The sequence below is a fragment of the Triturus cristatus genome, chromosome 11 (genome assembly GCF_964204655.1).
Source record: "Triturus cristatus chromosome 11, aTriCri1.1, whole genome shotgun sequence".
Taxonomy (NCBI): domain Eukaryota; kingdom Metazoa; phylum Chordata; class Amphibia; order Caudata; family Salamandridae; genus Triturus; species Triturus cristatus.
The window spans coordinates 1,158,592,059-1,158,606,853 of NC_140594.1; the positions used below are offsets into that span (position 1 = coordinate 1,158,592,059).

A 14,795-nucleotide genomic window follows, 5' to 3' on the forward strand; every position below is an offset into this window, starting at 1 on the left:
TAGATGCCTAGTAATGCATAAGAATGTGCATGCACTTGTCACCATACATGTACGCATGTGTGTCATGTTACATACATGTGTGTGAATGCATTGTAACAAATGGTGGCTATTTTGCCATTCTCAATTTAACATCCTAACATGTCAGACAGCCATGTTAGAGTGGTAAATTAAAAGTTAATTAAATTAAACGATACAACTCACAGAGTCAGAAACCTGTGAGAAGGGATAATCCTGGGCGAGACAGACTAATAGGGTGGAAAGTCACCAAGTCAAGAGCAGACGCTTGAGGCGCAGCAAGAAAGCCGTCCAATCACGAGCAAGGGGCGGACGCAAATCCCATTCTACGTATATGTGATGTAACGGAAACAATAGGTCTCCCTGCATAGCGCACACCTAAGATATACAGCAAAGCCATCCAATCATGAGCAAGGGGCGGACGCAAATCCCATTCTACGTATATGTTATGTATCGGAAACAATAGGTCTCCCTGCATAGCGCACACCTAAGATATACAGCAAAGCCATCCAATCACGAGCAAGGGGCGACCCAAAGCCCACTCTAAGTACATGTTATGTATTGTAAACAATAGTTCTGACACCGTAGCACACGCCTAAGGAGACACAGCATGAAAGCCGTCCAATCACGAGCAAGGGTTGACTCAAAGCCCGCTCTAAGTGCATGTTATGTATCAGAAACAATAGGCCTGCCCCCAGAGCACATGCCTGAGGCTCAGCAAGAAAGCCATCCAATCACAAGCAAGGGGCGGACCCAAATCCCACTCTAAGTATATGTTATGTACAGGAATCAATATGTCTACTAACAAACTCAGAGACCATCTAACAACTAAAAGCGTACCACCTTTCCCCTTTGCAGGTTAAGTATATCCGAGTACAGAAAATCAGGTATATTTGGGACACCACTTTGGAAATATTTCAGAAAATCGGGTGAGTCTAGACAAGGACCCTACAGTGTTTTTCAACGTTGTTTGTTAAAATATTGTCGTATAAATTCCTGCCATTCCTATTTCAGGACTCTGGAAGAGGCGCACTCCTGCTCTGACATTCACTCCAAGTTTGCGTCTGGGTTAACAACAGAGGAGCAGGACCTCAGGTAAAGAACGGATAACGTCAGTGGCAGCTGCACAGAAGCAGCTTGGAAATCAGTACTTTGGGGCAAAAAACAAGCTCTTTTCCGCAATGCAACATTGTCAAAATGAACCCTGTGACAGACTTTATAGATCTAGGGGCAGATTTATGTTCCCTGGCGCATTCCTGCAAATCAGCATGGATGCGCCAGGGAAGATGCGTCACGCAAGTTTACCCTTGCGCCACAATAGATGCGCCACATTTACAATGCAGCGCATCGTGGCGCAAGGATAAACAGATGCGTGACGCATCTGATGGAGGAAGGGCGGCGCATTGCTGGAGTTGCGTCGCAAGCGCGACGCAGCTCCAGCAAGGCTCGGGGGTGCCCTATCGGTACAATGCTGCGTCAATCCTTACGCCTGCTTCAAGCAGGCACAGGGATTTGACGGAGCATGGCCGGAAAAGTGACTGAGTGAAATCTTGTAGATTTCACTCAGCCACTTTTCGGAGGCGTTCCTGCGCCAGAACGCCCCCCCCTGTGAACGTACGCCCACATGTGGCACAAGCTTTACAACGTGACGCATCTCCCTAGATGCGTCACGTTGTAAATCTGCTGCAGCATGGCACTGGCTTTGTGCCGCCGCTGCGTCACAAAATCGACGCAACGGCGGCGCAAAAGTGATGCACAGGGCTTATAAATCTGCCCCCTTATGTGGAAAGGTATTCACTTTGAAAAACTGGTAACATTTGTTACACTTACCGACTAGAGGAAAGGGGTGAAATTCAAGTCTTGGCAGAGAAAATTACCCGTGTTTGAGCTGCCCTCACCTTCATGGACCGTACCAATAGTCAGTGGTGGTATGATCTAAATTCTAAACTAAATTTTCCACATTGGCTTCCAGAATACAACACCCAAACCTTCACTGATTGGGAGAAAGGGTGGCCAATCAAGAATGCAGAAACAGAATGGAATATTATTTTAGAATTGGGTTGGACCATTGTCAACCAATCAGAACATAACCCTGTGTTAGGACCATTCCGATTGGCTGCTGGCAATATGAATACCTGTAGTGGAAACTGCCAATAACTTGCCTCTGAGCCATCCCTCTCAAAGTGGTCTGTGGATGCTGTAGGAATCTGTCCTTTGTTCACATTTTTGTTCATTGTGTGGTCAGTGGCAACATCACTATAATCTGAACAATATAAAAAGTGACCAGGGCCAAATAAAAGTCCAGCATGCACGCCCCCACAAAGGCTATGTATAAAAGAAGGCATGCAGTTCCTATCAGGAAGGGAAGGTCGAAGGCTAACAGGGAGGACGATCGAGGGATCTGCTCCCTTAGACGCATGGGCCCTCCCACACCCCAAAGGGTGTCATGCTTCATCATTGGGCAGCTCCTCGTTGGGCCGGCCCTGCAATGTCCAACAGACCCCGTAGGGCTCTTTGCTGGAGTTCCTTTATTTTAGCTGACGTGAAGAGCGAGGTGTGTATGAAAAGTGAGTAGACTCGGAGTGGAGCAATGATTGCCGGATACGACTCTGTGTATGATTTCAGGACCTTCCTCACGACTGAGATCTGGAACGTTGCGGGGTCGGTCGGCGAGGAGCTTGAGAGACCACTCCCACAGTGCCATACGATGCATTGTGCTGCAATCCTCACATGTCTTGACGTCATGATCGTGCTCCAAACACCAAAGACAAACCAAACGCATGTCTGTCACTGACACCTGCCTTTGGTGAACATCCTTAACACCAGGCGACAAAGTCTCGGAACAAATCCGACAAAAGGTCACAAGAAGGATAGTCAAAGTGACTGGGGTAGCTCTCTCAGGATCCGTGCTGACTGTCTTGGAAAGAAAAGAACTGAAAGTTTTCCAGAAAATCCGGCCAGACCTGCTCCTTTGCCTAGACTTGTTTGCTATTGAAATGTGAGGCTTGATGCTTTGTTGGCGGTGTATGGAAGCTCAGAATACGCTTGCAATGCCAGTACTGAAGAAACGGTCAAACTGCAACAGTTTCTTCCAGCTAGACAATTTAAAATCTTGCAGTCAGTTTGTCTGTGAAGCTTCACATTTGTTGCAAAGGAGAGCTTAGCCAATAGTTTTGCTTACACTGTTCAAGCAAGCTATATATTTCAAATATAGTCTAAATACAGAATTCATTATCACCCCTTGGATGGCTTCATGAACAGGATGAAATGCTGAGCAGTAACTGATGAACTGTTTCTTTCAGGAGGCTGGTCTGCGGTCACAACATCATCGATGTCGAGGTGGCCCCGCTCTGGAAGCTCTTCATGCAGAAGGTAAGGTGGACCTCCTGTCAGAAACCTCCCTCTCACGGTTACGTGACCATCTTTTAGAGCTATGAGTAGCTTCCAAGACCTGGATATTCCCCAGACATTCACTGATCTTGTTCGTCTCCGATAGTCTATGTGCAAGGCGCCAGGACACCATTCGGTATTCGCTACCCTTCACCAGCTGTTGATGCCTACATACATACTTGCTCATGCAGGTGTTCTAGGACACTCCCCCTACTTGCCTATACACACTTATACTTACAGTCAATATCCTGCAGCCATATTGTTAAAGGCCCATATTATGTCGCTAGATACTGTGGCGTCCGACCCTTTAGGCTCCTCTAATTCCCAAACATTTGCAAAATGGACACAGAACGTATCAGTTCAGCACAGGTTTTCGCTGTAATGCTGTGTTAAAAGAGCTGGGTGACCCACACCTCCTAAGCTGTGGTGTCCAGTCTGCGATCGGCTGCACCCCGATGCGTCATTGGCCATGTGCGACACTGAGATCGCCACTGTGGTGAAGGTAGGAGAGATCATGACGGTGCAACGGCGGCCAATCATTCTTTGAAAAGAGGCCCAGAGAGTGCTTCTATTTCATTGGTTTATTTTTATCGCAATTGGACCTCAACGTTGTACTCATTCGCTGACCACGGAACAGAAACTATGAAATCTGCTAAGGGTATATTAGGTATCAAGGGGGGCTTCAGCGAGATCCCTTGGGATCGGATTCCTGTTGTGGTGGGGCTTGGCGTAGAGCAGGTGATCACTTCAGAAGTGCATTACGAATGCTGTGCATTTAGAGAGTAGGGCAGGTTCATCACTGTCCTGCGTCTGCTGTGGCCATGTTCACGTCTACAGACAAAGCTCGGATTCACTGGTTTGGTGAATGAATCTATAGATTCCCTTTTCCTGGATGATAATGTCAAGTTGAGAAGCTTTCAGATACCAAAGTTAAAGCGATGTAAGCACTCGCTGCTGACATCTGGTGTGACTACTTCACATCCATCCTTCTGAACTTGATAAGTTGTGTGGCCTTAACAGTATTAACCACCCCTGTGCAGAAGGGTAAGACCCAGTTCCGCGTGCTATTATGCACAGAACAATGAAAACACAAGTAGTTGCTTAATGCAGCTGGAATTAAAATGCATGTTGGGCCTAGTCAATGGATATGTGCTACTTTAGCATCTTAGCAAAAGGTCCAGTTGACCGGTTACAGATGGATTCCACCTGCCTGAGTTTCATTATAGTTCTCATTCTGTGGATTAAGCGCTGTTCTCTGATGCACGCGGTGATCTTCAGGTCTCGTCTTCAAATCCCAGCCTTGCTCCTTCCAAGGTTGATGTTGTGAACACCGCTCACCCCAGTAGGCGACACTGACAAAGGTTGTTTATAGTTCTTTAGATTAGAATATCAAAAGCGCAGTCTGGAGCATTGTCCAAAAACCAAGTTATCATTACTGTTAATACGAGAAGAAAGCTCCAGTTACGCTTGTTTGAAGGGTGTAGATAGGCTAGTGACCAGAAACGGTGTGTGCTTCAGCTAAATGAAGAAGAAACCAGCTGCAGCTGGTCAACTGGAGCTTCCAAGTGGGAGGGTTCAGAGCTACATGGGGGTAATAGGCGAAGCGCTACTCCCACAGTACAACTCATGTACCACAAACTGCTCTTCGCACACAGACCTCAGCCTCTGTTATCTTTCCTATGCGGAGAAACATCCCACAGGATTTCCAAAGTACATTTACACGTGTAAATTTACTCATGCGTAAATCTACCTCTGCACCTCCTGTGAAATTCACGCGTTCGTGCTGTTCGCCATTTATAAGGGTGGGTTTATACCTAAGTTTAGACCTACATGTCTCTACCGGTGAAGCCTCCTACAAAGAGATCAACAAGTGTAAAGTTACCACCAGACGTTCTTCCACACACGGGTGGAGCTCCCTGTCACCATGGCGGAGAACGCCTTATTTCAAAGTGTAAGGAAATTAATAACGTTTATTATTTTTTAAAATAATTCAAATTTCCTAGTTTAAAACTTAAATGTAAATATTTATAAGAGACCAACACCCAATAAAATAAAATGCTACAGCATTTTAACATATTAAATTACATATGTGTTAAATAATAATTCAGTAAAATATATTTATATATAATATTTTTAAAGAATCATATTAAAAAATCCCACTCACCATAGCATTTTTATTTAGTATGCATTAAGGTTTTTTTAAAGTTATGTTTAAAATTAATTGCCATTAAGTTTAATTTGTTCATCAAAGGTTTAACTTGCATTTAGGTTTAAATTAAGTTTGTTATTAACATTTCAGATCATACATTTTTAAATATGTTTAACTACATTAAATAATTGAATAATATTAAAAAAATTTCACATAGAGTTTTATTTTAAGCCCTTCCCTCCATTATGGGAGGGTGTTGCATGTGTGGTGCAGGCTTTACTCCCGGTCTGAGCAGGAGTAGGATTACTACTGTTCTTGGGTCCATTTTGGTGAAATTAACTTTAGAAGTGCAGTTTGTGAATAGCAGTGGGCTTACTCTTTTTTGGGTGTGTGTCTGTCCCTCATTGAACCCCTTCCATTTAGTAGTAAGTATGCCCTTTTTTTCCAGCCAGGCACATGGCTCTCGCCCACATTTACTACTAAATAGTAAACTTACATGAGTGAGGATGTCCCCGTAGTAAAGTAGGAGAGGTGGAGGCAGTGATTTACACTACTAGATTTACTAATTTGTGGTAAGTAATTAGTACTACTGTAGCGTAATATTACTTAAGGTTTTGCAAAATGCAGTTTGTGAATTAGATCCTATAAGATTATCCCTGTTCTTACTATAATACTCCAAACATGTGTGCATATATATATATTCACTTAAAAACCATAGGTTTCACACAGGTTATAGTTAGGTGGACATTTAACTCGTAAAAAACCAATGAAATTCCCACGTTATAGTTAGTTCAGATAACTATAACTCGCGCGCCCGCAATCCACTGCTCATGACGTCACATATTACATCACTCATGACATGGTCAGTGGCATCACTCATGACATCACTGATGACATATAGAACTAACTATAACGGGGGAATTTCATTGTTTTTTTACGAGTGAAATGTCCACCTAACTATAACATGTGTGAAACCTATGGTTTTTTAAGTGAATTTGCAAGGTTTTTTAAATGCTAATTACTAACTATAACGTGTGTGAAACCTATGGTTTTTTCAGTGAATTTGTACGGTTTTTTAAATGCTAAGTTATGTATTTATTATTATATTTTTTATGATTTTTCACCGTGCACGCACGGTGTGCGCACCCCGCGATTTAAAAAAAAAAAAATTAAAATGTTTTTTTCTGGCTTCGTGGTCCTTCAGGGACCCCCTGACACAGGCTAGGGGGTCAGGAACTCTCTACCCTGCCCCCTTTTCACGTTCGCCACCTTCCTTTTTCACTCTCGCACTCAAAACAAAGAAAATGGCAGCCGACACTTCCTGATTTCAACCGATTCGAACGTTGACTGACATGTAACCACCAATCAGAATTACGCTCGCGCACGTTAGGGTGCGCGGCTATAGATATTTATGCGCTTTTAACTGCAATTTTCTCAGGAACTACTGAACAGATTGACTCCATATATGCAAAAGGCACATCCCTGACCTGAGGACTACCTCTTTGCCAAATTTCAAGTAATTCTGTTCAGCCGTTCGGGCTGTACCTTCGACTAAAGGTCCTATGAGAAAATGCATGGGGAAAACGCATTTTGGGACCCCCCTTGACGAATCCCCCCGAGACTTTCAGGGTAGGAGCTGAGCGGAGCGCCCCATTAGTTTTGAAAATTTCGCGAGGATTCGTCAACCGGCGCTAAAGTTATTCAAAATAGAATGTTGCGGATTTCCTATGGAAACACGGTCCTAACTATAACTATCTACTGGCGACCGCCAGTAGATAATACGCACGCACATGTAGACTCATATAGGCACATACAGAGCTTCTCTATGAATGTGGGTACATGTTTGTGGCGGTGCCGGTGCCCGCTTGCCTAACACCCCGCTACCTCTGTGTTCACAGGTTATAAATCTCTTCTACATCTACCAGTTCTTCACCGTGATTCTGTGGCTGGCGGAAGGATACCTGGGATACGCCATCGCGATTCTCTTACTGTGCACGGTGACCATCAGTCTGTCCCTCAATGAGCTCCGGCAGGTGAGGTTTGGGGGTTCAGTAGCGCCTTTATTTGTCGCTGTGTCAAGTACATTGTGAGGCAGGATTTCTAGGGTTCCCAGAACATGTCATCGAAGGCGCGGGAGCTGTGAACTACTCCTCAAAGATGGCGCCAGCAGACACCACAAGGAGGCTGTGGGGATCAGATCCTGGTAGAGTTTGGCAAACCTGTCCTTCACTGCTTCAAAATGACTTCTGATAAAAGTGTGGAAAATGATCCCCTTTTCGTGCCTCCCTCGTTAGCATTCACGAGGTAGGTCAGACTGTGGCCCACCACGATACAATATTTTGTGATTTGGCCTCTTAGGACATAAGTCAGTTCACAAACTACCACAGTAATGACACAAATACTGGTCACAAACTGCAACTCGCATTTGTTTTGCGACCAGTGTTTAGTCCATCTGGCCCAGAGTTGCCATCACGGTTATTTTAGACATATTACAGACTTCAGTCTATTTCTGTGTGGGTGGAACATGGCTGCAGCCTTTGTGAAACGGCCACGGATTTGCTTTGCACGTTTTCCTGGGTTAATGAAGTATTTTGTGTCTTTCCATTTTCAGCAAGCCGTCAAACTGTCCAAACTGGTGGAAGCGCACAACAATGTCAAGGTGTCTGTGCTGAGGAGAGACGGCGGTGAGTTCCCCCCGGCGATGACTTTTCATCTGTAAGAAAGAGAGTTTGACAACCTCCGGGGAGGCACAGGTCTGACATGTGAATACGAGGCTCTCAGGTGTCTTTAATAAACAAGCTTTACATGTAGGGCTTCTCCATGCATGGATGTCTCTGAGTCTAAACAAGCCGCGTGCGGGTCTTTAAAGGACCCCTCTACAGGTTCAGATCATGGGACATAGGACAACAGAGTTAATATTCAATATTTAGATTAATATTTTAAGAATTCTATTGATATAATCAATTCATCAAGATATGCTAAAGAGAATGAATTATAAACAAGGCCACTAGAGTTATGCGGCACGCATTATGCAGCAAGAAATACTCAATTATGTGGCATAATGTGGCACATTTTGTGATGGTAATACTTCAATATTTTGTCATTTTTACCTTTATTAACACTGCCTGGGCATTGTGTGCACCTCGTTTGTACCAGTTTAACAGCCAAATGTAGCAATAAGCAACAGAAAGGTGACCAGTCAACCTCTGCAGAGGGCCTTCGACTGCGCAGCAACACGTGCCACGGTGTGTTTAGTAATTTTTGGACCGTTTGAGCTGGAAGCAATCTTTCTGGGGGGTAAAATCTGCAGATTATGCAGCAGATGATGGGTTATGTGGCACATTTTGCAAATCTATAATAATGAACAAAATGCCTTGGCCACACAATTGTATAATTCCAGTGGCCCTGCTTATAAACAGTGCTTTAAATGGGCGGGCACTTCTTTAGTTTGAAATACTTGCACTTTTCAGCACTTCTGCAATACATTTAGTGGGAGAGTGCCAGCACTTTGCAGGAGCAAGGAGGGACTCTTAACAGTGAGTACCTGCACTTTGCAGGAGCAAGGAGGGACTCTTAACAGTGACCACCTGCACTTTTGTATCTCCATTGAAAGCCATGCTTAGAATCACTTTTTTAATAGATCTATATTATGAAATGGAGGTACAACCTTAAGGAATACAATATGGCAGGCACGCCTTGTGTGAAATGGTTCCATACATTGAATGTAAATCTAGAATGAGCCCAGTAGATGTGTAACACGCCGCGTATTGTACTGGACTGATTCTAGCTTTACATTTCAGTGTAAGGATCCATTTCAATTCCAATTCTAAAGAATTGTTGCCGTAAAGGAAGAGGCGCTTGAGTACACGCAGGGAAAGTACCGGAAGAGAATAAGAAAGGATAGACATGAACATAGACGTAAGATACCGTGGTATATGTGGGGGGAACTACTGGTACACAGGCAGGAGAAGGGCAGAAGGGAATAGTTAATGGTACAAATACCGGGCGCATGTAGGCTTTCCTGCTGTTAGTGTTTGGTTTTTGTGGACATTAGTGGTGTTTTCTCGGTGCTTTACAATCTTTTTTAAATCAGTCTTTGTTGATGTTCATTCACCTGCCTTACGCCCAAAGTAGACAAGAACTGTTTTTCCATGTCTCCAAAACATGTTGGGCCCGATTCACAGAACTAATTTCAGACAAAATCCTAAACTTACTACTTTTGGTATTCACAGAAGTTAGGATTTTGTCTTAAGTTTGTCTTAAGACAAACTTAAGACAGACTTAAGACAGACTTAAGGCAGACTTAAGACAAACTTAAGACAGACTTAAGACAGACTTAAGACAAACTTAAGGCAAAATCCTAACTTCTGTGAATACCAAAAGTAGTAAGTTTAGGACTTTGTCTTAAATTAGTTCGGTGAATTTTGGCAGTGATTGCTAGAACTCACGAATTCAACTATAAAGGCAAAGTATGTTAGGGTCTGTAGTGTCTCCCCGCAGGATGTGTGTCCTATGCACTTAACCCCGTCAGCGCGGCGCGGATTACCGCGCTGTGGTGAAGGTTCTATTGCGCGGGCGGGGCCATGACGGAGCGGTTCCGTCATACGCACAGCGCAACCGACGCGCATGACGGAACCACTCCGCATGGTTAAGGAAGACTGAGCTAAGCATATCATTCACCCACAGACTCTCACATTCCCTTGTCTCACATCTAAGTACCTCTCACATTCACTGTCCTGGTATTAGTGGATTACGAAAATAGGAAACATTGGGGCATATCAACAAGGACTTTATCTCTGCTTTTCTGGCTTTAAAAGCCAAAATAGCAGAGATAAAACTAGTGCCCTATCAGCAACAGGGTGCTAACACGCAAATTTGCATGTTAGCACCCTTTTACTCTACGCTTCCCCTTGCATCTCTAATGAGATGCAAAGGGGGCGTTCCAGAGTAAAATAATAGGAGAAATGTCGCTAAGCGACATTTCTCCTATTATCAAGGATATCGCTAACCCTGTTAGAGACAAAAAAAGCAGCTCTAACCGCGGTTAACGCTGCTTTTTTACGTCTGGTATTTTTCTGACTTAGCCATGATCTCCTATGGAAGGAGGATATCATGGCTAAGTTTGCCTGTCCCTATCAGCAAGCTATCGCCACACCTTGTGGGATTATCGCTATATTTCCAGCGATAATCTCACAATTGGCGGCTTGCGCTCTGAATTTTATCGCTTTGGAGATGAGCGCTGCTGATAGCACGCTATCCCCGCGATAAAATTCAGAGTTGGCCGGCGATAATTATCCTCGCGCTAAGAGCGCTGAGCGATAATTATCGCCGGCCCTTGCTTATATGCCCCGTTATTTTTAAATAGTTTATAATTATATAATTCATGGCCACAGTTGCGTTGTTATGAATCCGCTCATTTATTAAATATTATGAAATTGTGGGGCATCAACCTTGCGGACAGCACCAAACTTTGCAGAACTTCCATGAAGTGGAGTTACATCAGCTTAGTTTGTAGCGCTGCATCAATGCACCGGAAGCCCGACGCCTTCAGGCGCTTGCCAGTGCTTCCGCGTTCTTTGAATGGCTACATTGAAGCGGTGACGCTGTGGCTCGGAGGTTCAGAGCTGTCAATAAATTGTCCACAGGTCAAGGGTCACACTTTAAGTCAAGTTTAAAGTGTCTTTATAAGTGCATAATTAATTACAATCGCTACACTAGCGAACAAAGCAGGGGAAACACTTCTTTAAACAGCCTTTAGCATTTCACAACAGATTCTCAGCTAGTGCCAAAAACAGAGATGAAGTAAAAGTAAAGTGCTGTGCGCGCGCATTGATACGTGAGCTTTGCAGCGCGAATGAGCACATTTAAAAGAGACGGCAATTTATTAGTAAATGGCGAGGCTAAAAGACGGCAGTCTTGGCCGAAGTCGGTTTGATTTCCAGCCTGTGGCATTAAAAGAAACATTAGGATTAAAGAGCGGTGCGTCACGTGCTCATTGGTATGGAGGCTTCTCTGTCTGAAGAGCACTTTTAATAAAACAGCAACAGCCTCATGCATCAAGCCAAAATCCAGTCGGTAAAATACCGATTCGCTAATAGCTCCCGGTATTGAGTTAAAAATACCCAATCCCAATGCATCAACCCAAAAGCAAAAATCGCTATTTAAGGAATCCTTAAATAGCGATTCCTTAAATAGCGATAGCATTTAAGGAATCCCAAATTGAGATTCCTTAATTTAAGGAATCTCTATTTGGGATTCCTTAAATGCAATGCATGAAAGTAAAAAAATTAGCGAATTCGCTAATAGGGGGAGCAAATTACCATGAAGATGAACTGCATGGTAATTTGCTAAAAGTTTGAAAAATGCACTTTTGTGCATTTTTCAAAGTTTCATGTTGCGCACACACATGCCCTTAGAGCATGTGTGTGTGCAACATATGTGCACATATCAATTTCAGGGGTGCAATAGGGTGTCATTTTGACACCCTTGCACCCTTGAAATTGCATGAGCAATTTGCGAGAACCTACTGGTACTCGCTATTTGCTCATGCAATCTCCAATTCATTCCTATGGGCCTGGAAGCCCATAGGAATGATTGGGATGGCATTCCTTAATTGCTACTCGCAATTTGCTAGTAGCAATTAAGGAAAGTTAAGGAATCGCTATTTGAATAGCGATTCCTACATGCATAGCCTTTTGCTATTCCTTATTAGCGATTCCTTATTTTTCGCTAATAAGGAATCGCAAATGCCAATGTTGATGCATATGCCCCCAAATTGTTAAAAGTAGCAAACCTCAGCAGCAGCAGCGGTCTTGGTCGGAGTGGTGGGAGTTACACCCTCCTTCACTCATGGCCGGGCGCAGGGGCCATAGTACCGCCAGGGGCACCCCTCTGTCCCCCCTCCCCCAAAATGCATACCCAAATAACGCACACACAGACTGTTGAGTTGGGTAAAATTTGCTGCAGGTTTATTACATATTACAATATGTAATGGGTGGGCTATCTCACCGGCGATCCAAGGGCAGGCAAGCAACTGGGCCGCCTGCCCGCCTGATGAGCCGGGCAGCGCGGGAGCGAACCCCGCCTTTGCTGCCATCCAGGTGATTCTTTTCTAAGATCACGTGCCGTTGGTAACTTCTACTCACGCCCCCCCTCTCGGGGCGGAGCGTCGCATAGCAAACCCCCCGGTTGTTCAGGCCCACAACCGCCCGCAGGACTAGTGGGGAGCTGACACGGCTTCCGGGACCCTCCCCTGAGGCTCCTCGGTTTTGGCTCAGGCACCCCCTATGGTGCCGCGCAGAGGTACCCTTTGTACCAGCCTGCTTCCAGATCGCCCTGTAACTCCGCCTGCAATGAAAAAAGAAACATTACAACGCTCTGAAACCCCCCCACCCGACCCCTACGCCGGGTAAGCGGTAGGGAGGGATGCGGCGTGGTGGGCGACAAAGAGGTCACCAGGAGGGTGGGGGAAGGCTTAATAGCCTCCCCTTCCCCACAGGGGCCGGGAAGTGACGCGCTTGGGCGTCACACCCGGCCAGCACGAGGAGAGGGGGACACCGATCGGCGTCCCCGCCCCCTCCCCTTGAGAGGGGGTGGGGAGGGGTGACCGGTGCCCCGATGGCACTAGGGCGCCGACCGCTGTAGTGGCCCCCTTCGGGGGCCGCGGTCGGCAGCATCTCTGGAGAGAGAAACGCTCCTAAGTTGAATGAATTCACTTTTGTGGTGTATAAGGCCCCAGTGCTCCAGAGGCCGCGCCTGTGTTCGTCTCTCGACAGTTTGTTTTCCACCAGTGACAGAAACTCTACTAACCTGCAGTTTAACTGCGCGTCTTCCGGTTTAAAACGCTCTCGCAGCCTGTCTCCGCCTACGGATCCCACGAAGGTCGAACTGGGATGTCAGCAGGAGAGGCCTCCGCCCCTCCAGGTTCATACACGAGCAAATCAGGCGCTCCCTGCCCTCGGTCACACCTCACCTCAGTCCTCACCACACAAAACATCTCGTATTCTGGAACTTGAAAGTATGTGGGTAACATGGACCCCAGCAGTTGGCTAAAACGCCAGGTTTAGCTGAGAGTGACACGTGACAGTGGGACACTTTACTGCTGGCGTGTGGACAGTCTTGTGTCATGCTTCCACACTGTGCACATGGTGAGAGCACCTTTTTCACAGGCGCCGATCACCACACCTTGCTTTGCATGGTCAAAGCCCGGCATGTTTGGGAGTCGATCTGCTGTCGATACTGATGTGAGCGCCAAGGGCCCGCTCTGCCGTCCGGTTTCACCTATTCTGCGTCTGTGAGGAAAAGCAATAGTGGGTATTGGCCATTTCATGAATCAGTGGCGGCATTGTATACTGCCCCAAGATCAAAGATGATTTCATCCTCACACATTCTCTTTGGTGTATGAAATAAAATCATACCTGAAAAGATCCTTTTAAACTCTGCACCTTTGATCCAAGTGGAGAAACTGAAAGAAACAAAGGAGTAAAAGCAACTTTCATGACATCCCAAAACAACAAATGCAGCAGATCAACCTGAGACCAAACTTTATAGCTGTTGCTTTGTATATTCAAGGCACATTCATGTCCCCCCTTCAAAAGAAATACAAAACAACGCATTCTCTCTCATTTTACTTTCTTTCAATGGCATTTTTGTTTGTGGATGTGCAGGCGTTTATCAGTGTTTATGTGTTTACACAGATAAAGGCTATTTCCCGTTCAGGAATTCATGTATAAAAGGAATGTAGGGGTGATGGTTTGTGGCATAGGAAGGGGTTAATGTACTTGGTGATTGGGAGTGGTAAAGGGAATAGGGTATAGGCTGGGTTTGAGGTGCAAGGGTATAGACAAGTGTGGAAGGTCCTAGATTATACATAAAAGTTCTAGAGTATAGGGCAGGTTGGAATTATTGAGATATAATTAGAGGTACAAAGATGTAGGGAGGGCAACATTTAGTGGATAGTCAAGGGTAGACCATAATTATATAGTTAAAAAAACAAAGGCGATGAACGATAGCGGAAGGACCGTCTTTGTTATAGGACGAGAGATAGAGATAGAAGAATCAATGGTAGGGACAGGGGAGTACGAGTTAAAGAAGGAATTGATGCGGCCCTAAGAAACAGGGCTGCCATGAATTCTTTTTTAAACATCTTCAGGCTCCGATTTCCTTCAGTACACCTTTCTCATGATCACTTACAACCAAGCACCACTGGTGGAAGCCATGAACAAAACGAGTACCATCTGCC

General features: G+C 45.1%; 1 protein-coding gene across 1 annotated transcript in view; it reads left to right on the forward strand.

Annotated features, from left to right (window-relative positions):
- The window catches only part of LOC146788633 (putative cation-transporting ATPase 13A4), a 235,098-nt gene that overhangs the window by 51,580 nt on the left and 168,723 nt on the right, over positions 1 to 14,795 (forward strand). Inside the window, exons 4-8 of the mRNA XM_085635818.1 lie at positions 874 to 944; positions 1,030 to 1,110; positions 3,318 to 3,387; positions 7,453 to 7,587; positions 8,166 to 8,238. Coding sequence (XP_085491944.1) covers positions 874 to 944; positions 1,030 to 1,110; positions 3,318 to 3,387; positions 7,453 to 7,587; positions 8,166 to 8,238 — 430 coding nt within the window. The remainder of the gene's footprint in view (positions 1 to 873; positions 945 to 1,029; positions 1,111 to 3,317; positions 3,388 to 7,452; positions 7,588 to 8,165; positions 8,239 to 14,795) is intronic.